At 43.3% G+C, this 23,547-nt stretch overlaps 2 protein-coding genes across 6 annotated transcripts in view; one reads left to right on the forward strand and one right to left on the reverse strand.

The window, feature by feature from the left end:
- Positions 1-8,493, reverse strand: part of LOC121445011 (6-phosphofructo-2-kinase/fructose-2,6-bisphosphatase 1) — a 69,239-nt gene extending 60,746 nt beyond the window's left edge. For 2 of the 4 annotated variants that reach the window (XM_041646988.1, XM_041646986.1), the window contains exon 1: positions 1,733-2,137. In XM_041646988.1, the coding sequence (XP_041502922.1) occupies positions 1,733-1,823 (91 nt within the window). In that variant the 5' untranslated portion in view covers positions 1,824-2,137. Of the gene's footprint in view, positions 1-1,732; positions 2,138-6,636; positions 6,769-7,676; positions 7,777-8,357 lie in introns of those variants that run through there. The other 2 variants (XM_041646987.1, XM_041646989.1) reach the window with 2 other exon arrangements.
- Positions 5,131-22,817, forward strand: LOC121445010 (DNA-(apurinic or apyrimidinic site) endonuclease 2). 2 transcript variants are annotated; one of them, XM_041646983.1, is made up of 9 exons: positions 5,131-5,151; positions 5,758-5,877; positions 6,699-6,898; positions 7,782-8,853; positions 9,453-9,536; positions 10,391-10,571; positions 11,141-11,287; positions 12,142-12,211; positions 21,656-22,817. In XM_041646983.1, the coding sequence occupies exons 4-9, from the start codon at positions 8,700-8,702 to the stop codon at positions 22,562-22,564; spliced, it is 1,545 nt and encodes a 514-aa protein (XP_041502917.1). In that variant the 5' UTR covers positions 5,131-5,151; positions 5,758-5,877; positions 6,699-6,898; positions 7,782-8,699; the 3' UTR covers positions 22,565-22,817. The 2 variants fall into 2 exon arrangements, with proteins under 2 accessions (XP_041502917.1, XP_041502919.1); XM_041646985.1 differs by lacking the exons at positions 5,131-5,151; positions 5,758-5,877; positions 6,699-6,898 and having other exon boundaries at positions 7,885-7,899; positions 8,493-8,853.
- Positions 22,818-23,547: the final 730 nt, after the last annotated feature.

Here is a 23,547-nt window from a genome sequence, read left to right on the forward strand (position 1 = left end):
GTGTTGTGAAAACAGTGATGGTAAAAGTAAAAGTAAAAAGCCAAGTGATCATTGACAGAGCATCTTTCCTGGGCCAGGCTCAGGACTTCACACTGGGTATGATGGTGAATAAGAGGAGGCGACCATGTTTTTGTTTAATAACATTTCCTGAGTGCATGCTATGTGCTGGGCATTCTTCTAAGTACATTACCCATTTCAGCTTATCTCATCTTTGCAACAGCACTGCTATCACTATCAGTTTACAGGTGAGGCAACAGAAGCAAAAAGAGGCTTGTCTACATTAACAAACACAGGAGGTGGGACTCAAAGCTACACAGCCTTGCATCTGGTAAGTATTACTCTTACAAACAATTAAGGAATATGGTGCTCAGAATTAAAATAAACACATATTTTTCTGTTTTGTGCAGGGTTTGTTCTTGTATTGTTTTTGAGATAGAGTTTTTGAGATACAGCTCTAGCTGGTTGAGAACTTAGAGTATAGCTAAGGTTAGCTCTCAAACTTACAGCAATCCTCCTGAATCCGCCTCCTGAGTATTGGTCAGATTTCTCAGGAATATAAGGGGTTTCACCCTGGAAGACCTATCTAGCTATGCAGAATGGTTTCACTGCTTGTCAGCTAAACCCAAGAGGATCAAGAGTAGCTGGACAGGTAAGGGTGGAATGAGCTTCTATCTTATACAAACTCCTGTATTTCCAGATGAGTAATCAGAATTGCTGATGAAGATAACAATGGAGAACATGACATTGGGTTTTATCCTCCATTCTGCTTCCTCTATACATATCCTGCATCCTATGCACTAATCTAATATTGTACGTCTTCCTGGAACAGCTATGATGAAGTAATACCCACAGTATGTCTTAGGACTACTGTCGTCTAACATTGGGTCTAGTAGCTTCCTCCGCAGCTGCTTGAGCTGTCTGAATCCTGCAGTTCACAGATGTCTTATCTCTAGCCCCCTTCTGCACTCTCAAGCTGGGCTGGAAACACCTGGTTGCACAAGTATCTCGGTTATCTATGAGAAATGGCATACTTCAGTTTCAAAGCCTATTTCCAAGCTTTGCTTACTTTCCCTCAGCCTGTTCCTTAAAATTTCAAGTTGAATAATACACCAGTAGACTTGGCTTGGTGATACTGTCTTTTCCCTCGGCTCCTCAGAAAAGCAAGGCTATCTATAAATGTCAAGGCCAGGAAGGCACACAGGAGCCCAGTACTTAGTCTTCCCCAGCCCAGGCAGGTACAGACTTATTTTTAAAAGGACGGTGAAAGCAGAAGGGCAATGCTGACACGGTAGTGTTGTGGACTCAGCAGCTATCCTCCAAGACATGATGCCAGGAACCATCACCTTATTTTACCCTGGCATAAATTAAACAAAATCCATTTCCAGATCCTTCATAAAAGAAGTCAAACGAAAATATTCTGAATAGTACTATATTAGAACCTTCACATTCTAGAAAGAAGCATTCCAAACAAGCTCCCAATTCAAGGGGGAAAGCCCTTAGTCTGGGGTACCCATAGTTTAGGAGCTCTTTATCTAATCTTCATTCTTTGTTCTCTGCCTGCCTTTCTTTCTTACTTCCGTATCCTTTCTCATATTAGCCTCTTGTTATGTTCCAGCTATTTTATTCAATTGTTCATCTATTCCAACTATGTGAGGGCAGGAGTGGAGAGAGAGCACCGTTTATTTTTCTAGACCCCCTACCACCACCACCCACAAATGTAAACCCCACTTACAGCCCCTTCGCCGTTGAAGCCTGCTGCTGCTGTGTGGAATCCAGATCTTCTGTAACCTGGTTTGAGTGAGTTCTCCCATCTCTTGAGCCATCTTAGACGTTGCAGCAATGACAACACTGACGACAAGGTATTGGACCTCACTACCTATGTTCCTAGCTGTCCTTTCTGATGTCGCAGCCACAGCAGTAGGTGGGCAGGGCTGGGCCAGGGAAATCACTGGGTTTCTGAGCCTCTCAAAGACTATCTCTTTTCCTTCTGCTCCTGTATGTACAAGTTGGGACGTGGGTGCTGAAAGCCAGAGGCTAGGCAGAAGTCAGCAAAGGCCTCTGAACTCTAAGAGCTATGTACATAGAAGATAAGTTGGAGCCCAGCAAGGAGGGGAGCCAGCAAGACAGCCCAGGTCTGACCAGTTACTTCCCGCCAATGAAGACAGGACTAGCAGAGTATGCAAATAAAAAACCCAAAGATCATGTGCTTACATCCTGTGTGGTGTGGCATGACAAAGGTGATGGAGATAGGTCTCAGCTTTGAAATAAAAAAGCAGGCCTAATTACAATGTGAAGCTCCAACACAGATAGAGATTCACACCAGAATTACATGAACCCTCAAAACAAAACCACAAACATAATGGCCCTAATTCAAAATGCAATGTTTTGAGCTAGCAATTTAAGATCCAAACTGGAAGTAGACTTTCACTACCTCACTGCTCATCCTACTCAACAAGGCACTGCAAAAATTGTCCTTCCCTGGAGTTTGCTGCGTGCCTCTCCACAAGACCTCTCCCTTTTTAAAATGAGCTGTCCGGGGCTCCTCAAAGAGATTGGCACTATCTGATCAACTTTATACTCTCTCCAGCCAAGGTTAAATAAATCAAGTAAATCTGACACCTTGTGAATAGGAGTGAATGCAGCCATTGTTGGGCAGAGAGCCGACATGTAAGCGCAGTTCACATGGCTGCCAATGGTATGAGATGACCCAGCAATAACGGCATCACAATCTAATCCAAACCCCAGCTAAAGCTCATCATGCCAAGTTGTTGGGATGGGGGCTTAGGAGAGTGGAAACTGCACTGAGCAAAGTATGCATGAGGGGCAAGAGACAATGACCTATATCTAAACAGCACAATTTCACATGCCAGAGCCACCTCATCCAGATGCCTCCCCTTTACTTGTCCCCACTCTTCTTGCCATTCCCTGGTTATTTTGAGACTTTTATCTGTAGAATTCATGCAACTGCACAGCTCGCCTGGAAGATGTCCAAGTGCCCTTTTACTCCATTCTCTGTAACCTTCCCACCCCCAACAAACCTCCAGTGATTGGGTATTAGGAAGCTCAACTTTCTTCCACTGAGCTGGACTATGCAAGGGCAGTCTCTCAGGAAAAGAAATCTCCAGGCCCTGCCCTCAAATGCTCCCAGCTCCACTCTGCCTTTTAAGAAGCTTCCTAAAATATCTTCTCAGAACTTTCTTCTATTCAAGGGTTAGATTCCCTCCAGTTGCTGTGTCTACATCATATAAGACTTTCAATACCAAAGTCTACCTATGACAATGCACCTACTGTGGCAGTGGATCCCAACAGTTAAGAACAATGGAGTAAGAAGCCACACTGCCTGGGTGGAAACTCACTTTGCCCCATTGCTGGATCTAAGAAACTGGGCAGAAGGCTAACTTTTCAGAGACTTAGCTGTTTTTTGCTTTGTTTTGCTCTTTCATTTGGTATATAGGGAAAGAAAGTAGTGCCTTACTAGCCTTCAGGGCTAGTAAAGAGCCAATATACTGATATACATAAAGAAACCTGGGAAATGTTGAATATATATTATTCAACATTGCTGTTCCATTTGTGAAGTAAATGAGTCGGTTCTTTCAAGTAATCTGTAAACTCTATCATAATATTATGACGCAGGATTAACATTTGCACCATGAAGAGTTCCTGAGCCGGGCGGCGGTGGCGCACGCCTTTAATCCCAGCACGCGGGAGGCAGAGGCAGGCGGATCTCTGTGAGTTCGGGGCCAGCCTGGTCTACAAGAGCTAGTTCCAGGACAGGCTCCAAAGCTACAGAGAAACCCTGTCTCGAAAAAAAAAAAAAAAAAAAAAAACTGAAAAAGAGTTCCTGAGAATCAATTAGAGATAAACTCATTTTCGGTTTCTGTTAATTATGTCTGGCATAGAACGTCAAATCCTACATGTTCTCACTTATTTGCAGAACCTAAAAGATGTTGGTAAGAAGCTGAGTATAGACTAGTGGGAAAAGAAGAGGGGAAGAAAGAACAACTGTTGTGGGCTTCGGGTAGAGAGCAGGACTAACTTCTGATGTTCTAAAGCTGTGCATCAGAAGGATAACAATAGTTGAAAGCAAGTAATTATACTTCTAAGTAGCTAGTAGAAAGGAGAAATGATAAATATTTGAGGTTATACCTATCCCAATTAATCATCGCACATTATATGCACGTATTAAAACATATAGTAGCACACAAGTATGTATAATTAGGTGTCAATTTAAAGTTAAAAAATAACTAAGTCTTTCAGATTAGCAGAGAACCCCTAGAGTCTTAGAAACAGACTTTATAAAACACAAGTTTCTTAACTCTAATAAGACACATAACTAGTGGAAGTCTATTTTAAAGATCTTACTAGTCTCTATGGTTTCAAATGTCCACAAAGCATCATTTCATTTATCTTACTTGTTCCTTTCAAACACCCACAGTAAAAACACAGGGAAATGGGTCTGAGGAAGGGACAGCTTGTCCAAGGTAATCTAGCCAATCACATGAACATAACTTTTATGTTTATAAATTTGTCCTTATGACACTGCCAAGAATCAAGAAGATAATTTTAGTAGCAAGAAATCTGAGCTAGGTGGCTAGAAGGCCTCTGACAAGATCTGAAAGGGTAAAAGTCAGGGTCTGGGTTTGATAACCTAATTTAAACCTGTCTATGAAACTTTCCACCATTCTCAGCCCAGAAACAGAATAAAACAAGCCTTCTAGAAATGCCCCAGACTAGCATTCAAACCTCTGCTAAATCTGTCCCAACCTACCTATTCAGTCTGCTATCCCAACAGCATTTTCCTGTCTTTAAGCTTTTGCTTAGCCTGGAGCATCTTCTATTCTCATTGAGCTCTGTCGTGCTCGTCAAGATCTGTTTTAGTGTTTCCCTTCTCTGAAAGTCAGCCTTGGAGCCTTGAGAGAGGCTTTGCCCTTGATTCTCATATTGCATATGTATCTCTATGTGAGCAAGGCTTTCTCTTTTCCTAACTAGACTTTGGGCTCCTTGAAAATGGGGCCTGAATCCCTGTGATCTTCTAACTGTTCATCTCAGGCTCTGGCATGGAGGACAGTTGTGCAGTGACTATGTTTACAGCCTACATCTCTCTGCTGCAGATGAGACACATACGGCGATAAGAAATCCCAGTTCACCACGGTAGGTATAACACCTTTCAGGGAATGTGGGAGGGGGGCGGCAGTGATTTGTCTGAGGTAAAGAGGGACATCTAAGAAAGTTTTAAAACTTTGGGATGGAATAGAATAAATAAAATTATAAAATTCCCTCTAAGAAGGTTTAATGTATTGGTTATAGACAGAGTTTACTCAGCATCAGATTTACACTCAAGGCTAAAGGTTGAACCATAAATTTTAAAGTGGGACTATCTCTAGAGAAGAAAACTATAAAATGTGACTTTTGAAGACGTGTGGAGAGTGCTCCCACCTCCAAGTACAGAGTGTGGAGAGGAATCTCATTTAAAGCATCAGAACAGTTCGCATGGGCAATAAAATGATAAATGGAAAGCCAGGTTGTAGTGGCACATGCCTTTATTCCCAGTACTTGGGAGGCAGAGGCAGGCGAATCTCTGTGAGTTAGAGGCCAGCCTGGTCTACAGAGTGAGTACCAGGACAGGCTCCAAAGCTACACAAAGAAACTCTGTCTCGAAGAACAAAACAACAACAACAACAATAACAATAATAATAATAAATGGGGTCTGGTTTTGTCAAGTGTTGAAATGTGTGGTTGTGAATGCATTTGCTACAGGCTAGAACGCTGACAGATGGTTGAGCACATGCTTATGGGTTAGATTCATGGATGAGCACAGATCAGGACTTCTCTAACAGCAGCCACCCTGGCCCCCCACTATTTGCAGAATCACATCTGGTAAGCAAAGCTCACTGCATTCTAGTCATAGGAGTGGCTCTTCATTGACCATAGTCAGTCAGAAAGGAGCGCACTAGAGGGTTGTGGGTAGTACTACCTGTGGATGCCACATAAAAGCCAAGAGCACTAATCTCAGACACAGCATGAAAGTCCCGAAGTGTCTCTCCAAAGAGTTCTGTATTCTGCCTCCCCAAACACCACCTTTTCTTGATCATCAGGCCAGACCTCTGTGGGAAGTAGGCTAGGGGCTTTAATTTATATTTTAGCAAGGTGCCTATTGACACCCAGAGAAACTAAGGAACTTATCAAAGTTTCATAGCAAATCAACCCCACTTTACACTCGAGAGGACAGGTCAGAGATAAAGTCTCTATTGTACGCTGAATTAAAAAATATACTACATAGTTGGAAGCTAGTCTGGGAGGGTCACACAATCACAGCCAGTCTGGGATAAAGTTTCGGGCCAGCATGGGAAACATAGTTAGACACTGTTTCCAAAAATGAAAGAAAATAAAATGAAAATTGAAATTTCAAAGACAGTAGGGGATTGCCCTTTAGGCTAGTGTCCTACAAAGTCAAGTACAACTGGATTTTAAAATAGTGAGCGATAGATTAGAATTACATTTCATCTTTTCCCAACTCTCCCATACCCTTTAATATAGCTCAGTCAAACTCCTTTGCAAAGAAAACCTTCCCAAGAGCCTGAAGCAAGGATTTTGACCTGTGAAACACCTAGCTACTTTTCCTTTTTTCTCACCTACCTGTTCTCTTAGAGGCTTTTTCTTCCATCGCTAATTATCCAATGGCTCTCCTGCATTTACAGAGCCCCAAAGCAGGTCCAGTGGGTGGCATCAAATAGGAAACCCGGAGATATTCGTTGGTTCCTGGGAAGGCTGAGGAAGCGCCCTTGTTAAGGGGTGTGTGCAGTGTTGAAATATTAGCTGCTGTGGCTGCCAAAGAAGTTCCTGAGCCACCCACAGCCTTTTCTCTTCAGTCCAACCATGTGTTTACCTTGCCACAAAGGTCAGTACTAATATTAACAAGTCACTGGAGAATGGGGAAATTAAATCAGCTATTGAGGTGAGCATGAATTGGATTTCCTTGGGGCTGGGCTTCCTATCTGACTTCAGTGCAGTCTGGGCAAAATCTGTTGCTTGAAAGCAATCTGGCAACACGAAGAAAAATGTTCATTTCCCTTGTCCTAGTTAACCCACTCTTGGGATTCAATCCTTAGCCAGCAACTCCCAAAGCATGGAAAAGCTCAAGGCACAGTCTTTTCTTAATTACAGAGCTATTTTCTGATGGCAATAACTAGTAACCTTTAAGTCCTATGGGGGTGGGAAAGCAGCCCACTGTGGCTCTTTCTGCAGCCACAGAGGATGATGGCTCTAAGGCTCTGAAATTCTGAGGGTATGTGTGCTCAAGCACAAATAACTGCAGCATTTTCAGTGAAAAATATTCGGGTGGGAAGTAATATTTTCCCCTAGAAATTGGGCTATGCCTGTTAATTGTTTCTGTGCACTCAAAAAGAAGCCAAGAACCCATTGCTATTGCCCTGTTTATACCCATCTGCTAAATACCTATTCTCTTACCATATATGCTATGTCAGAGATGGCCACTGCATTCAGGCTGTTGGCAATCTAGCGACTACAGAAATCATTGGGAGTTTGCATTGTGGTAAATACTAGGACAGAATGGACCACAGAGTGTAGGAGTGCCCACAGGAAAATACCTAAATGCAGGGGTGCGTGGACAGAAAATTTTAACTCAAAAAAAAAAAAAATAAACCTCGATCATTTACCTGAGTAAGAAGGGTTTAAATCTTGGCTCTACCACTTCTGTGAGACTGGGACGAATTTACTCAACTTCTACTTAGCTTCGGCGCCTTTTTCTGGTTTATCCTAAGAATGAAAGGACACAATGTAGACGGGAAAACCACAACTGCATACGGAGACAATACTGCTCTGAAGCTTAAATTTTCCAGGCCTCAATTTTGCTCATCTGAGAAATGGAGCCAAATGCAAGTATGTGCTCTGTGTCATCCTTTACATGCTATGAGAACCAAGACAAATAAGGCTATACAGGGAGGGTTTGAGGAAGTCTCCTGCCTCCAGGCTCAATAAAAACAGAGGTCATTCTCCTAAGCCTTACCGTAGTAGCTAGGTTCTTAATTAACTGCTCCATCTTCCAACTGAAAAAGTTCTCTATGCCATGGCCCAAAGGACACCAGGGGCTGAGGCCACTCAGCCACCGCCAGGGGCCGCCCACTTAAATTGGAGTTCTGCCTCGATGGGGGGCAGGGTTTTGGCTGAATTTGAATTCCCAGTGGCCCGCCCTTTGACAAAGTGACAAAATCCCATTTGTAAGTAACCTGACGCATCAAGGGGACTTTTGTGTCGAGAACAGCAGTCAGACTCGGGCGTCCAGGCCAGCATGCGGCCAGAATTTTCTTCTGGAGCCCAACCAGGGACGCGCTTCTCACCAGTCACTCTTCACAGGCTTTGGACTGGGTCTTGTTATGTAGCCCAGGCTGGCCATGAATTCATGACTGCCCGTGCCTCAGATTCCTGAGTACTGGGGTTATAAGCTTCTACGACCAAGCCCGGTTTTCCTACAGCTTCCACCTTAGTTCCGTCTCCCGCCTGTGAGAACTGAACTCGAAGCCCCGCCCTGCGTGCTTCCTGCCGTCGCGGAGGGGGCGGAGGGACCAGATGAGAACGCCTGCGCACACGCGCATGGAAGGAGGAGCTCTAGCTCACTTCCGGGAGGTGGCCATGAATTTCCGTGCCTAAGCTTGCTTCGTGAAACGGGACAGTTTACCAAAATGTTGCGTGTGGTAAGCTGGAACATCAATGGGATCCGGAGTCCCCTGCAAGGGCTGACATGCCAGGGACCCAGCAACTGTCCCACAGCCTTGCGACGCATTTTGGACAAGTTGGATGCCGATGTTGTTTGTCTTCAGGAGACCAAAGTGACCAGTAAGCATTCGAGAATCCAGGATTTTTACCTTTTTTTCTTCTGCTAACTTTCGCTTCCTGCTCCACCTCCTTTCACTTTTCCGTTTATCGATACTTAGAATCCTGCCCTTATACCCACCCGAAAGTACTAATCCCTTTCCCGTTTAAACCCCTACCCCAGCTAGTGCCCTTAATTCCCACTCCTGTGCTGCTCTCCCAGTTGAAACCCTCGTGCACAGATTCCCGCCCATTCTACCGCCCCAACTCCGTGCCTTGAGTTTTCTCCTTCCACGCCCCCGAGGCAGATTCCTTAGTTCTCCATCCCTGCTCCCATCTCAGTCCTCTAATTCCTACCGCCAGCATCCTTCCAGCAGTCCTCCCATCACCTAGACCATAAGACTTAGTTAGCTCTGATTCGCTCTCCTCAGTTTTTCCCATCTAATTTGAATATCATTTCCCTCCCTGAGCTTTCCATGTTTCCAGCTCCTGTCATAAACACTCCCTCCCCCCAGTTATGGCTCTGATGTACGCTAGTAATTAGCCTGTAACTGTTATTCTAGTCTTTCATGGGTCCATGGTGCTAGTTTTACCTCTGACTTTGTATTACATTTTTTTTCCAGGAGATGTACTGACAGAGCCCCTGGCTGTTGTTGAGGGCTATAACTCCTATTTCAGCTTCAGCCGCAGCCGTAGTGGCTATTCTGGTAAATGGGGTCTTCTGGGGGTATTTAACTTAGTGTTGGTGATGGGGGCAAGTAGCAGTGAAGTGTTTGGGTTTTTAACGAGAATGTAATATATTCCAACTTTTCATCTCCAAAGCTAAAGCTGCATAAAATCTGAGGTTACATTAATATTTATGTACCAGATTATCTTTTTGGCCCTCAGAAGTACAGTAAAAATTGGGTGAGCTCTGGAGCTGAACTGCTAGGGTTCAGGCTATGGCTCACTTCCTAGCTGTGTGTTCGCTGGAAAGTTACTTTACCTTTGTATCTCAGGTTTCTTATCTAGAAAATGAGGTTAATGTTTACTTTCTAGGCTCTTACAAGGGTTTAGACATTTATGCATGTGTTAATACTAATAGCCAATATTTTATCAGCATTTGTCATGTATCTGTGTAATATACATTGTTGTTGTTCTTGTAAAGTAAAACATTCTGTGGCTTTTTTGGTTTTGTTTTTGGTTTTTTTTTTTTTTTTTTTTTTTTGGTTTTTTGAGACAGGGTTTCTCTGTAGCTTTGGAGCCTGTCCTGTCTCTGGCTTTGTAGATCAGACTGGCCTTGAACTTACAGAGATCCTCCTGCCTATGCCTCCCAAGTGCTGGGATTAAACGCATGTGCCACCACTGCCTGACCATTCTGTTGCTTTTTTTTTACATGAATCTGAGGCCTCAGGGTATGGGTTAGTTGCTTCAGATTTTACAGAGCCATATAATGGCCCTTGAGTTACATTTAACAGAGATATCAAAAACTATTCCTTGTATGGGTACATTTGGAGTGGAACAGGCTGTACAGTAGTATTTTGGTTGCTGATCCCATTCAGAATACTCTATCTGTCCCCAGGTGTGGCTACGTTTTGTAAGGACAGTGCTACCCCAGTGGCTGCTGAAGAAGGCCTGAGTGGTGTGTTTGCCACCCAGAATGGGGATGTTGGTTGCTATGGAAACTTGGATGAGTTCACCCAAGAGGAACTCCGGGCTCTGGATAGTGAGGGCCGGGCCGTCCTTACCCAGCACAAGATCCGGTAATAGCCTGTATCCTCCTACTACAGACCATCTCTGGTTCTAGTCAGTATCCAGAATATAAGGTCCATCTTTTTTTTTTTTTTTTGGTTTTTCGAGACAGGGTTTCTCTGTAGTTTTTGAGTAAGGTCCATCTTTTAGGTATGCAGTTGCTATAGTTCACAAACTTTCCTTCCTGGACTCTAGTACTGGGTGGGCTAAGTGATCCTGGCAAATCATGCTTCATTTTGAGCCTTGTGTTCCCCTCTCTACAGTGGGAGTGCAGCTAATTACCACAGGCTACTCAAAAGCTGCTTAGCCAGCATAGAACTCATTGCTCCAAATTGGATTTTTTTTGGGGTATCTCATCATCATGAAAGGCAGAATTATCCTCCAGTTTACCTGGACTCTTAAGCCCTCCTTACTTCACCCAGAGCCTATCCCCTAGACCTGCTCGTGCCTGCTTGCTTGTGTCTTCCTAACCCTTTTTCTTCTATCCCATGGACAACCATTAATTGGGAGCTGCATGGTGTAGCTGTGGACAGGGAGTCTTGGATCTGAACTCTTTGTGTGGGGGCTCTTTTCTTCGTAGCACTTTGGAAGGGAAGGAGAAGACCTTGACTCTCATCAATGTGTACTGTCCCCATGCGGATCCTGGGAGGCCTGAGCGGCTGACCTTCAAGATGCGTTTCTATCGCCTACTGCAGATCCGAGCAGAAGCACTCTTGGCAGCTGGCAGGTATTGTAAATCTAGGCAGCTGGGCTTGGTTGAGTTCATCTTGGTGACTTGCCTTGTGTCGTGCTCCATAAAAGGATATAGCATTTTGTCTTTGAGTTCCTTTACCCTCTAATTTTGAACACTGTCGTGCTGACCTGAACAGGCCTTGCTGTCTTAAGAGCTGTGGGAACAGAGTAAAGTGACATGAACACTGTCTTTGTACTCCAAGCTCTTTGCTTACCATAAACCTCAAGGGCAGCTGCGGTCCGTGTTCTCTTTTTCCAAACGCCTACCCTCAGAGAAGAGTTTTGAGGACAAAACGAGGCAAGAGTGGTAAAGTGCCTAGTTCCAAGGATGGACAGGAAAAAAGTGGGAGTAGGAGCCGGGCGGTGGTGGTGCACACCTTTATTCCCAGCACTCAGGAGGCAGAAGCAAGCGGATCTCTCTGAGTTCGAGGCCAGCCTGGTCTACAAGAGCTAGTTCCAGGACAGGAACCAAAAGCTACGGAGAAACCCTGTCTTGAAAAATACAAAAAAAAAAAAAAAAGTGGGAGTAGGTTAAAGTAATCAAGGGGCACTTCCTCCAAGCAGTGGTGTCTGAGCTCAGTTTTGAAGGACGAGAAGGATGGCATTAGATAGAGATCATTGAAGCATTCATATCATATGGAATAATGTCAGCTTTGCTGCTCAGAATTCGGTTCCTCATGCGTGAGAAGTGTCCAGATGGGAGAATGGAAGAGGCGCACTGCTATGAGTATTTCGTAGCAAAAGCTCTAGGAGGAGGTTGCATCTCCAAGCTCTCAGACCTGGGGGTAAAGTACATGGGACTCCTCATTCTTGAATGTCCGGTTGACAACCCCATGTTGTGTTTTTCAGCCATGTGATAATCCTAGGGGACCTGAATACAGCTCATCGGCCCATTGACCACTGTGACGCAGGCAGTCTGGTAAGGCTCCCTCGAAACTCTAGGCCCCTCTCTGGTTCTGTTCCTTCAAGTATCCCATGTAGTACTGGGAGTTTGGCACCAAAGGTGCCTTTATGGAAAAACAGTGCTTGGTTTGAATGTATCCTTTTTTTATTCTGAAATTACATGTAAAATTGTACATATTTATGGAATATGATATAATATTTTGGCATGAATAATGGTCAAATGGGACAAATTGCCTAATCTGTCACCTCAAACATTTGTCATTCTGTATGGGCAAACAATGAAAACTTCTTTGAACTACAAGGTTTGAAATATGAAATAATTTATCGCTAGCTCTTCCTATACTGTGGAACACTGCTAGGTCTTTATCTTCCTATCAAGCTGTTCACATTAAGCAGCTACTCCTTTTCTTCCTACCTCTCCTTGACTCTGGTAACAACTGCTCTACTCTGCTCCATGAAATCAACATTTTAGACTTCCATACATGAGTGACATCACATGACATCTCTCTTTCTGGGCTTCCCTTGTTTTCATGTCTTTCAGTTCCATTCATTTGCTGCAAATGATATATATTCTTTCTGGCAAAATAGTATTGTATTCTGTATGTGTATTCTATTTTCCTTTTGTTCATTAATGAATATGTAGGTTGCTAGTGTATTCTTTCTTCCTTTTCTTATATGAGCCTCTTATTCCCTATAGGCCAATGTTTCCTTAACCCTTAAGTGCATATTAGAGCAAATCTATCAATACCTTAATACTACACCAAAACAATGGAATCAGAATCTCTTAGGTGTAGACCCTCAGTAATGGTTTGTTTGAAAAGTCCTACAACAGACACAAGCTAGAGAAACACTACTTTAGAATTTATATGAAGTCCTCATCTTGACCATTTCATAGAAAACTGCTGTGCTACAAAAGCAAACTGCCTGTTTTTCTCTGCTCTCATCCTATAATAACCAACAGAAGACTCCTGTGAGCTCAAAAGGGGTGGGGATTTCTCCTTGCCTCCAAGCAAGCCGACAGCTTTGCATCTGTGCACATCAGCTAGTTGTCCTTTACTACTGTTTCGTTAACTTGGCCCATTAGCTCTAGCTTCTTATGGGCTAACTCTTATGTGCCCCCAACATGGTCAGACCCCACAGGTTGAGGACTACTCTCCAAAACTGTCACTTCAGACCCAGTCACAGTTGGAACTTCTGAACTATAAATTGAGGTTCCCATGACCTCATCTGTGTGTTAATTTGATAGAGCAAAGCAAGTACTCAGACAGCCACTCTAACTTAAGTCTAATGATTATCCATAAAGAATGTTTGAAATAATATAAATAGACAGATGAAGAAATACATGCAGAGGAAAGTCTGGAAGGGCCATTTGTGCCAGCTTCCATTCCTGTGGAGTTGGGTGAGTCATTCTCCCAACACATGGATGAGTCTTAGTTTGTCTTCTTGCACCTCTACATGTTGAGCTGTCCAGTTCTCTGAACCCTGCTTTTGGGTTTTATGGAAACTTCACTGCCTAAGTATGTGCTGAAAGTGGAATAGGGAAGCCCATCAAGGCCTGTGGCAGCTTTTCATCATTCCTTCCTCAATGGTTCAGGGATGGATCCTCTGGAATGAGGATCTTTTATTTTATTAAAAATAGATTTTTTTACACAATGTATTCTGATTATTGTTTCCCTCCTTCATCTCCCAGCTCTTCTCCTCTTTCCCTATTCATGCAACTGTACACCTTCCTTACACACACACACACACACACAGGGAGAAAGCATAAAAACAAAATTGGAAAGCATAATATGTAAGCAAAAGGCCAGCAAAGAAAAAAAATGCTCAAAGATCTATAAAAGTACCATCATGTTTGGTGTTGGCCACCTACTGCTTGGCATGGAGCCTTCCCTTCAGTGTGGTTAACATATCCAGTGAGATTCTATTGTAGAAAACTGATTTTTCCTTTGTGAGCAGTTGTCTGTTGTAGATTGCTTTGTGGTTAGCGATGATATCCATTTCCTACTTTCAGTGCTGGAACACATGTGGCTTGGACCCTTGCAGGCCCTGTACAAACTGCCCCAGTCTCTGAGTTTGTGTGTGTGTGTGTGTGTGTGTGTGTGTGGCATTGTTTCCTTTCTGTCTCCTATGCCCCCTGGCTCTTTCAATTTTTCCTCTTTGTCCTCTGCATATCTCCCTGAGCTCTGAGGGGAAGGGTTTGATGAAGATATCCTATTTAGGACTGAATGTTCCATGATCTGTCACTCTACACATTGTCCAGTTGTGGGTCTCTGTATTTGCTCCCATTTTCTTCAGGTGGAAGCTCCTCCGATGATAGCTCATCAAGGCACTAATGGGTATACAAGTCATTGTATTGCTATATTCCTTTAGCAGAACAATGGTATTTAGTTTTCCCCCAAGTCCCTGACTATCTAGCCTCAGGTTCTTGGCCACCAGGGTAGTGTCAGACATGGGTAAATCCAATCAGAAAGTGGTTGCTTACTCCCAGGACTTTTGTGCTACTATTACAGAAGAGTATATCGTGCATTCAGGTCACCATTGTTTATCAGTGGGTTTATATCTGAGTTGATAATTACCTTTGTCCTTTGGTAATGTGCAGAGTACTGGCTTTTGTAAGGCACCAGCTTGACTTTTCTGTGTTCAATGAGATATGTTTGTGTTGTCTTGACAATAGGGCTTTATCCTTGATTTGTAAAGAGCAATCAATAACCTTGGAAATAGCCTGAATTGTGTGAGGGTGTCCTTGGGGCTCATTTGGTCAACAATTCAATTATATGTAACCCATTCCTGGTACTGGAGGTTTCAATTCTTAGCAGGAGGTGTCTAGTTGGAGCTTGCTTGTCCATTATTTGGTGATTTCATTTATACTTCTTTCATTTATGAGTATATATTAATAAGCTTATACTGTAGTAGGTTTAATATGACAACTTGGATTGCCTTTAGTCTTAGCTGTCACTCCATGTATTCTTTCTTACCTTCCTCTTTTCTCCCTATCTCTATTTAATCCTCTTGCTTCAGGTCACACCCAACCCCACCTCCCACCCATCTCTCCATAACCATGACTGTATTCTATGTATTCTATTTCCTCTTCCTTAGGAAATACTTCCATCCCTCCTAATCCCTTACTCTATAACTAGCGTGCCCATTGAAAGCTTAAAGACTAACATACACATATAAGTGAATATGTGCTGTATTTGTCTTTTTAGGTCTGGCTTACCTCACTCCAGATGATTTTTCTAGTTTCATCTATATAATTGTGGATTTTATGATTTTATTTTTAAATAGCTGAGTAATACTCCATTGTGTGAATGTATCACATTTTCATTATTTATTTGTCTGTTGATGGACACCTAGGCTCTTTCCAAATTTTGGATGTTATAAATTGAGCAGGAGTGAACATAGCATGGATGAGCAGTGTCTCTTGTAGGAGGAGGGCCCGCTTGTTCATCCCAGCTGCCTGGCTAGCTTAGCCCCGAAATAACCACACAGAAACTGTATTAATTGAATCATTGTTTGGCCCATTAGCTCTAACTTCTTATTGGCTAACTCTTATATTAATTTAACCCATTTCTATTAATTTGTGTATAGCCACATGGCAGTGGCTTACCGGGTAAAATTACCAGCATCTGTTTCTGGCAGCTCCATGGCACTTCTCCAACTCTGCTTTCCTCCCAGAATTTAGTTTTGTCGTCACCGCCTACTTAAGTTCTGCCCTATCAACAGGCCAAGGCAATTTCTTTAATCATTAATGAAAACAACACATAGACAGAAGGACCTCCTACATCAGTCTCTGTAGCAGGGTGTAGAGTACTTTGTGGATATTCCCGAGAGTGCTGTAGCTAGAGCTTGAGGTAGATCTATTCCCAACTTCCTGAGAAATTGCCACACTGATTGGGATAGTGATTGGTCAGGTTTGCACTCCCATCAGCAATAGAGGGATGAGTATTCCCTTTACTTCACATCCTATACAGTGTGAGCTATCTTTTGTTTGATTCACCTTGACTATCCTGACTAGTGTAAGATAAAATCTCAGAATGGTTTTGGCTTGCATTTCCCTGATGACTAAGTATGTTAAAGATTTCTTAAGTGTTTTTCAGCCATTTGTATCTCATCTTTCTATTTAGGTCTGTACCCCATTTTTTAAATGGGTTATATTTTGTCCACTTCTTTAATTCTTTATATGTTAAAGCTATTTGTCCTCTATGATATGTAGTTGGTGAAGATCTTTTCCCATTTTGTAAGCTGCCACTTTGTTAGAATGATGGTATCCATACAGAGGCTTTTCATTCTGATGAGGACTTATTTATTGTTGTTTTTAGTACCTGTATTATCAGTGTTCTGTTCAGAAAGTCTTCTCCTGAGCCATTGAGTTCAAGGCTATTCCCCACTTTCTCTTCTATCGCATTCATGATTTCTGACCTTATATTAAGGTCTTTGATCCATTTGGAATTGAGTTTTATGCTGGTCATTAAGTATGTATTGTATCTATTTGCATTCTTCTACCTGTAACCATCCAGTTTGACCAGCCCTGTTTGTGAAAGATGCTCTTTTTTTCTGGTATGTATATCTGGCTTCTTTATCAAAGATCAGATGCCCATAGGTGTATGACCTTCATTAGGTTCTTCCTTTCTATTCCATTAGTCAACATGGCTGTTTTTATGCCGATGCCATGCTGTTTTTATTACTATAGGTCTGTAGTACAATTTGAGATTGGGAATAAGGCAGTTGTAGCAAGGAGGAGGCAACTCATTGGTTCCTGGCCGCTTAGCCCCGAAATAACCACACAGATACTATATTAATTAAATCACTGCTTTCCCATTAACTCTAGCTTCTTATTGGATAACTCTTACATGTGAATTTAACTCGTTTCTAGTAATCTTTGTATCACCACGTGGCTGTGTCTTACCGGGTAAAGTTTCGTCCAGCTCCAGCAGGGCTACATGGCTTTTCTCTGACACTGCCTTTTTTCTCCCAGCATTTACATTAGTTTTCCCTTCCTAGCTCTGTTCTTTTGCCCCATCACAGGCCAAGATAGTTTCTTTATTCACTAACCAATAAAAGCAACACATAGAAGGACCTCCCACACTATTTCCCCTTTTCTGTTTAAACAAAAAGGAAGGCTTTTAAGTTAATAGGAAGGCTTTTAAGTTAATAGGAAGTGCATTGTAAGCAACTTCCAAAACTCTAGAAATGACAGAGACATCTCGCTACCTGGACACTCACCCAAAGTTTTTCCTTAACATTTCAGGCACCCATCTTTAGCCTATAGGTGCATAGTACCTGGCAGACATTTCCATGAAGCAGGAAATTTCAAAGACAGTTTCGCCTATTTTGGCAGTTTGTCAGTCACTTTCTTCTGTGTCTAGCAGACTCTTTTATGAAGCACAAACCCCAAAAAGATCATCTTACCTTTAGGCAAATTCAGCAGTCATTTTTCTGTGGGTCCTGCATGTCCATTTCATCAAGCAGTCCAGGCAAGAGCAGTTTCTTTTGCCCAAATGGCTAACCAACTCCATAAGAAGCCTCTTAGATGTCCATTTTCCTCTTGAAGTAATTGGTGCTGCCAGGAGCAGGTGTGTCTCATTGTCATGAAAAGTCCTAAATTCTTAAACATTTTAAATGTCATATTCTCTAGTTTTTGAAATATTTGAAGAGTGCCTATCTTACCAAAAACAATCTACAGATTCAATGCACTCCCATCAAAATACCAACAATTAATTTTACAGAAATTATAAGAACAATATTCAGCCCTATAAGGAAATACAAAATACCCAGGATAGCTCAAACAATCCTGAATAACAACAACAACAACAAAATACTGAAGGTATTGCCTGAAGAAGGTTGTTAATATATACTGTTTAATTTTGGTTTTATTATGGAATGTCTCTGCCTGTTGTGAGTACAAGTTTTGCTGAGTATAGTAGTCTGGGCTGGCATCCATGGTCCCTTAAGGTCTGCATAATGCTCGACCAGAACTTTCTGGCTTTCAGAGTTTCCCTGAGATGTCAGGTGTAATTGTAACAGGTCTGCCTTTATATGTTACTTGGTCTTTTTCCCTTACAACTTTCAATATCTTTCTTTGTTCTGTGTGTTTAGTGTTTTGGCTATTCCGTGCCAACTCTTTATTTAGGATAAGGAAATTTTCTTCTATGATTTTATTGAAAATACTTTCTGTTCCTTTGACCTGGATTTCTTCTCCTTTCTTTATTCCTATTATTCTTAGATTTGATCTTTTCTTAGTGTCCCAAATTTCCTGGATGTTTTGTGTCAGGAGTTTTTTAGATTTAACATTTTTTTATTTTTCATTTCCAGTTTTATCTCAGTTTGAGGTTTTTTTTTTTGTGATTCTATTTCTACTTTCAGGTCTTGAAGTATATTTATTATTTGATTCCACTGTGTTTTCACAGACTTCACTAAGGGATTTATGCCTTCTTTAAGGTCCTTGGACATAATTTATAATAGCTATTTTGAAGTCTTTGTTTTGTGTTCCAGGTATATTACATTTCTCAGGGGCTGCTATAGTAAGAATTATTGAATTCTGGTGGAGCCACACTGCGTTTTTAAGTTGGTATCTAGGCATTGGGGATTAGGAAGATTGTAATTATAGGTGCTATTATCTGGTCTTGTCCTTTTTGGGTGAGTGTCCATTCCTTGGTTTCTGTTGCCATCGCTGGATCTTAGGAAAGTGTGATGGCTGTGCATTGCTTGATAGTGTTTGCTCAGGCACTCTGCCACAGTGTGCTGGGCTAGGAGAAAAGACTGAGAGCACCTTCAGGAAAGAACCAAGGGGATACTATTCACACTTAGAGATAGCATTCACAGGGAGTTGGGAGGTGTGGTGGGAAGAGGGGACCTATCAAATAGGTTGCGGTAAGGCAAAGAATGATTTAGAAAGGCAGGCATGAATGGGCTAGGTTGACCCTAGGCCTGAACCAAGAGTTGGAGTCACCAGTGGCTGGAGTTGAGGTAGGAGGAGGAGTACTCTCCACAGGTTGTTTCCGGGCTGAGGCTGAGAATGAAGAGATCGCAATAGAGGAACTATGCTGTGATTCAACTAATTGAATCCCTGCCATGTGTGGCCAGTGCAGTTTCCCAGTAGAAAGTGTTTTTAGGTATTGGGGACTAACATATAGGAAAGGGGTGATGAAAGGGTCTCCAGGAAGGAGGCAAACTGGGTCTGCTGCACGGTTTGGTGGAGTCCCTAGGGAACTGAAACAGAGTGGGAGGATCGGCCCCGGCAAATGTCTGCTACAGGGCAGAGGATGGAACCAGAAGAATTACAGTGGAGAACAGGAAGGAGGGCAAGATGATCCAGCTGCTTTCCAGATCAGTATGGACACTGGGCAACCAAATAGAAAGGGTCTCTAGGTATCAGCAGTTGACACAAAGGAGCAGTAGAGGGTTTGATAGGGTAGGGGTTTAGGGGTTCACGGAAAGTAGGCTTGGTGGTGGAGTCTACGGGGAGTAAAAGTAAGGTGGGAGGACCATCTCCTGTAAGCATTCTGCCCCAGGGCTGTGGGTGAGTCTGAGGAATTGCAATGTAGGACAGGAAGGAGAGTGAAGATGGTCTACCTGCTTCCCGGGCCAGCATGGCACTGGGTTCCCAGGTGGAAAGTCTGGGGTGGGGTCTAATGCCCTAACACAGACAAGGGTCAGACCAAGACTTTTCACTGGCTATCAAAATGTGGGGAAGGGTTAGTTTATACGGTCCTCCCTGGGGAAAAAAAGTGGTAGTTTCTAAGCTTTGCTGTCAGAATTATCATCTAGAAAGTATGGATGAAAACAAAAACTGTATATCAACATCCAAGGTGTGGTCAGTGTTGACATGGTACAGTCATCCCTGGAGGTGCTTCAGAAAGGGGGCATGGGAGGATTACTTGACTGGTGTTGAAGAGAGCCACGGAAACACAGGTGTGGCTCTTAGCAGAACTTGGCGGGGTGGCAGCATGGCAAAGATGATAAACCTGCCAAGTGCGAGCTTCTCTCCAGAGCTGCTCTTCTTGTCCTTTTCTACCCCGTCCCCACAGCCGGCCACGTTATTGCGATTGCATTTTATGTCCTCATTGGCACCATGCTAGTTCCGGTAGCCATCACCTTTTACTTCATGGACAGTGGCAGTCTCGCCCTACTAGAATCTTCAGTCTGGTGTTCCCTCAGGTCATTTAGATATTTTGCGCAAACCCATGACAGAGCTGTTATTTCAGTTTGGCACTTCCTCTTCTGAAATTACTACCACATGGGCTTCACCTCTTGTTTCCAGATCATTTCCCCAGAGTAACAGCCTTTGTTACCAAGATCTACTCTGCCCCAGTGTCAGTTCTGCCACTAAACAGCTGTTCTGTGACTATGTTATTGCACCAAATCAGTGGGTGTGTAAGTGGGCGAACTGGATAAATGCATGGGCAGGTGGATCAGGGATCAGACATGGATGCCTGAATCCCCCAAGCTCCAGAGGGAGGAGGGATGTCAGTGAGGACATTGACACATGAAATAAATCGATTGGCATGGAGTGGGGAATCTTAAAGAAAAAGTAGCATTCTTCCAACTCCCGATTTTAGCTTACTTCTCTCTAGAGGCACCACTTTTATTTATTGTGATGAGGTCTTACAATATACCCAGGGTGGCAGTCCTCCTGCCTCAGCCTCCTAAGTGCTGGAATTCCAGGTGTAACCAACATGCTTGTTGGTTTTGTTTTTCAATCTTTTGTAAAGCATTTCTGGGAATTCCTTTGATTAAGCAAACAACAGACCTTCAGATGGGGCTTTTATGTCAGGGTAAGCATAATGTGGGATAGAGAAAGACAAACAGGAACTTCTCAAAAGATTTATTTTTATTTTAAATTATGTGTCTTATGGGGGTATCTGCACATAAGTATAGGTGTCTACAGAGGCCAAGGGACATTGGATTCCCTGGAGTGATGGGGGCGGGGGGAGAGGATTGAGATTTCTATATGGGTGCTGGTACCAAACTCAAGTCCTCTACAAGAGTAGTACTCAGTTTAACCACGGAGGCTTCTCTCCAACCCCAGGTTTTGATTTCTAACATTCTTTATTTAAAAGCTCATGCTTGTCAGAGATATGGTTCAGCTGTGAAGAGTGCGTGGTCCTCTTGCAGAGGACCTGGATTAGATTCCCAGCACCCACATGGCATCTCACAACTGTCTGTTACACCAGTTCCTGAGAACCTGGCAACCTCTTCTGGCCTCCATGGATACTGCATGCACATGGTACACAGATATACAGGGAGGCAAAACACCCATTCATAAAATGAAACAAAGGAAGCAAAAAAAAAGAAAAGAAAATACACCAAAGCCTAGCTCTGCCTGGTCTGGACTGTATGGCATTGAACCAAAAATCTTTAGGACAACCAAATTTTATTCATAAAATGAAGCAGTTTAGTCTCAATTTCTTCCTATTTTAAGGATCTAGTTTTGGCTTTTAATTCACTTTTCCTTCCCCAGGAGTGCTTTGAAGAGGACCCAGGACGTAAGTGGATGGATGGCTTGCTCAGTAGCCCAGGGATGGAGGCTGGATCCCACATAGGGCTTTTCATGGATAGCTACCGCTGGTTCCATCCAAAACAGGAGAGGGCCTTCACCTGCTGGTCAGTGGTCAGTGGTGCACGCCATCTCAACTATGGCTCTCGACTTGACTATGTATTAGGAGACAGGAGCTTGGTCATAGATATCTTCCAGTCCTCCTTCCTGCTCCCTGATGTGATGGGTTCTGACCACTGCCCTGTGGGAGCTGTCTTGAATGTGTCCTGTGTGCCAGCAAAACAGTGCCCAGCTCTGTGTACCCGCTTCCTCCCTGAGTTTGCAGGTACCCAGCTCAAGATTCTTCGCTTCCTAGTTCCTCTTGAACAAGAACCTTTACGAGTTCAGACAGTCCTGCAGCCCAGCCATCAAATCCAGGTACAGAAACACCCAAGCAAAGCTCGCATGCACTCAACCAGGCCTCGGAAAAGTCAAGGTGTCTCCCAAAGGAACCAGAAAAACCTGATGAGTTACTTCCAGCCTTCCTCTAGCCTTCCCCAGCCTTCTCCTGATGTGGAGCTACCTAGCCTGCCTCTGGTGGGCCCTCTTACAATCCCAAAGACTCCAGAAGAGTTGACAGTGGTGGAAGACAAAGTCAAGGTTTCAGAGGCCAAAAATGAGAAGGAAGTACGGACCTCCTTCTGGAAGTCTATGCTGAGTGGGCCCTCCCCTATGCCCCTTTGTGGAGGCCATAGGGAGCCATGTGTGATGCGTACTGTGAAGAAAGCAGGACCCAACTTGGGCCGCCAGTTCTACATGTGTGCTAGGCCACGAGGTCCTCCCAGTGACCCCTCTGCTCGTTGTAACTTTTTTCTCTGGAGCAGGCCCAGCTGAAACAACTGAGGCCTAGGGATGTCTGGCATGGTTACCCCATGTACAGGGTCTGATGCCAGGTCCTTGTCTCTGAAATTGCCTTCTCCCTGAGGCTTCCTTTCTTTCTCTGCTTCTTCTTCTCTTATTTCCCTCTCTCCCTTCCCTTCTAATGCCTTCTTCCTCTTCTCACATCTCTACAGGGAACTAATTTAAATCCCTTCTGCCCTTGCTGGACACTGTATTCATTCATAAATAAAGTCTTTGTTTTAGTGTACCATGTTGAGTGGATATTTTGATGTAATCTAGAAAGTTGAGTCAGAGAGGCTCTCTCAGTACTAGTAGGCTTTCTGGCCTCCATACTGCCAAAGCAACATGGTAGCCAGAGGAGCCATGCTCCTGAGAGAGGCTGGTGAGCTCTGGGGATTATCTGCAGCTCTAAGGTCGGATCAGTGAGGAAGGTGGGTGTGGTGTGGGTTGTGTATACTTAAACAATAGCTTCCCAAGTAGTGTATTCTTCAGCTGTGACAAATTGTCATTAGAGAGAAAAAAGGGGTGTTTCAGCCCTCAGAGTTACAGGGCCTGAGATACCATAAGTCTCAGGGAAGGTGACCACCTCAACCAGTAGGATTATTAGTTCCCTGCTGGGAACCTTGTGTAAAGACATTGTGTACTATGGCCAAACCTCTTCCTTCACCTTGAGAAAGGCTTGTAAATTCTATAACATAGTATTGGAAGAAAAGAGGATAGTGGATCATGAAAGACATATGTTCCTTGTTCTGAAAGATTTCTTGGTTTGGGAAAGCCATTATTCCCAAAGAAGAACCCGTCTTTAGTTGAGACCCACTCTGCTTCTGACATCAGAGGCTACCTGGGGCTTAGCTTTCCAGGTGAACTAGTGAAGAGGGGAGCCCTGTATTTCTGTTGAAACCATTGAGAAAGCCACTTCAAGTCTGCTAAGGGGTTTGGCTCTTTGTACAGATTCCAGTACAGTTTAGGGGCATTTC

Source organism: Microtus oregoni, unplaced genomic scaffold (assembly GCF_018167655.1).
Source record: "Microtus oregoni isolate MIOR12 unplaced genomic scaffold, Mior012 000153F_000, whole genome shotgun sequence".
NCBI lineage: Eukaryota > Metazoa > Chordata > Mammalia > Rodentia > Cricetidae > Microtus > Microtus oregoni.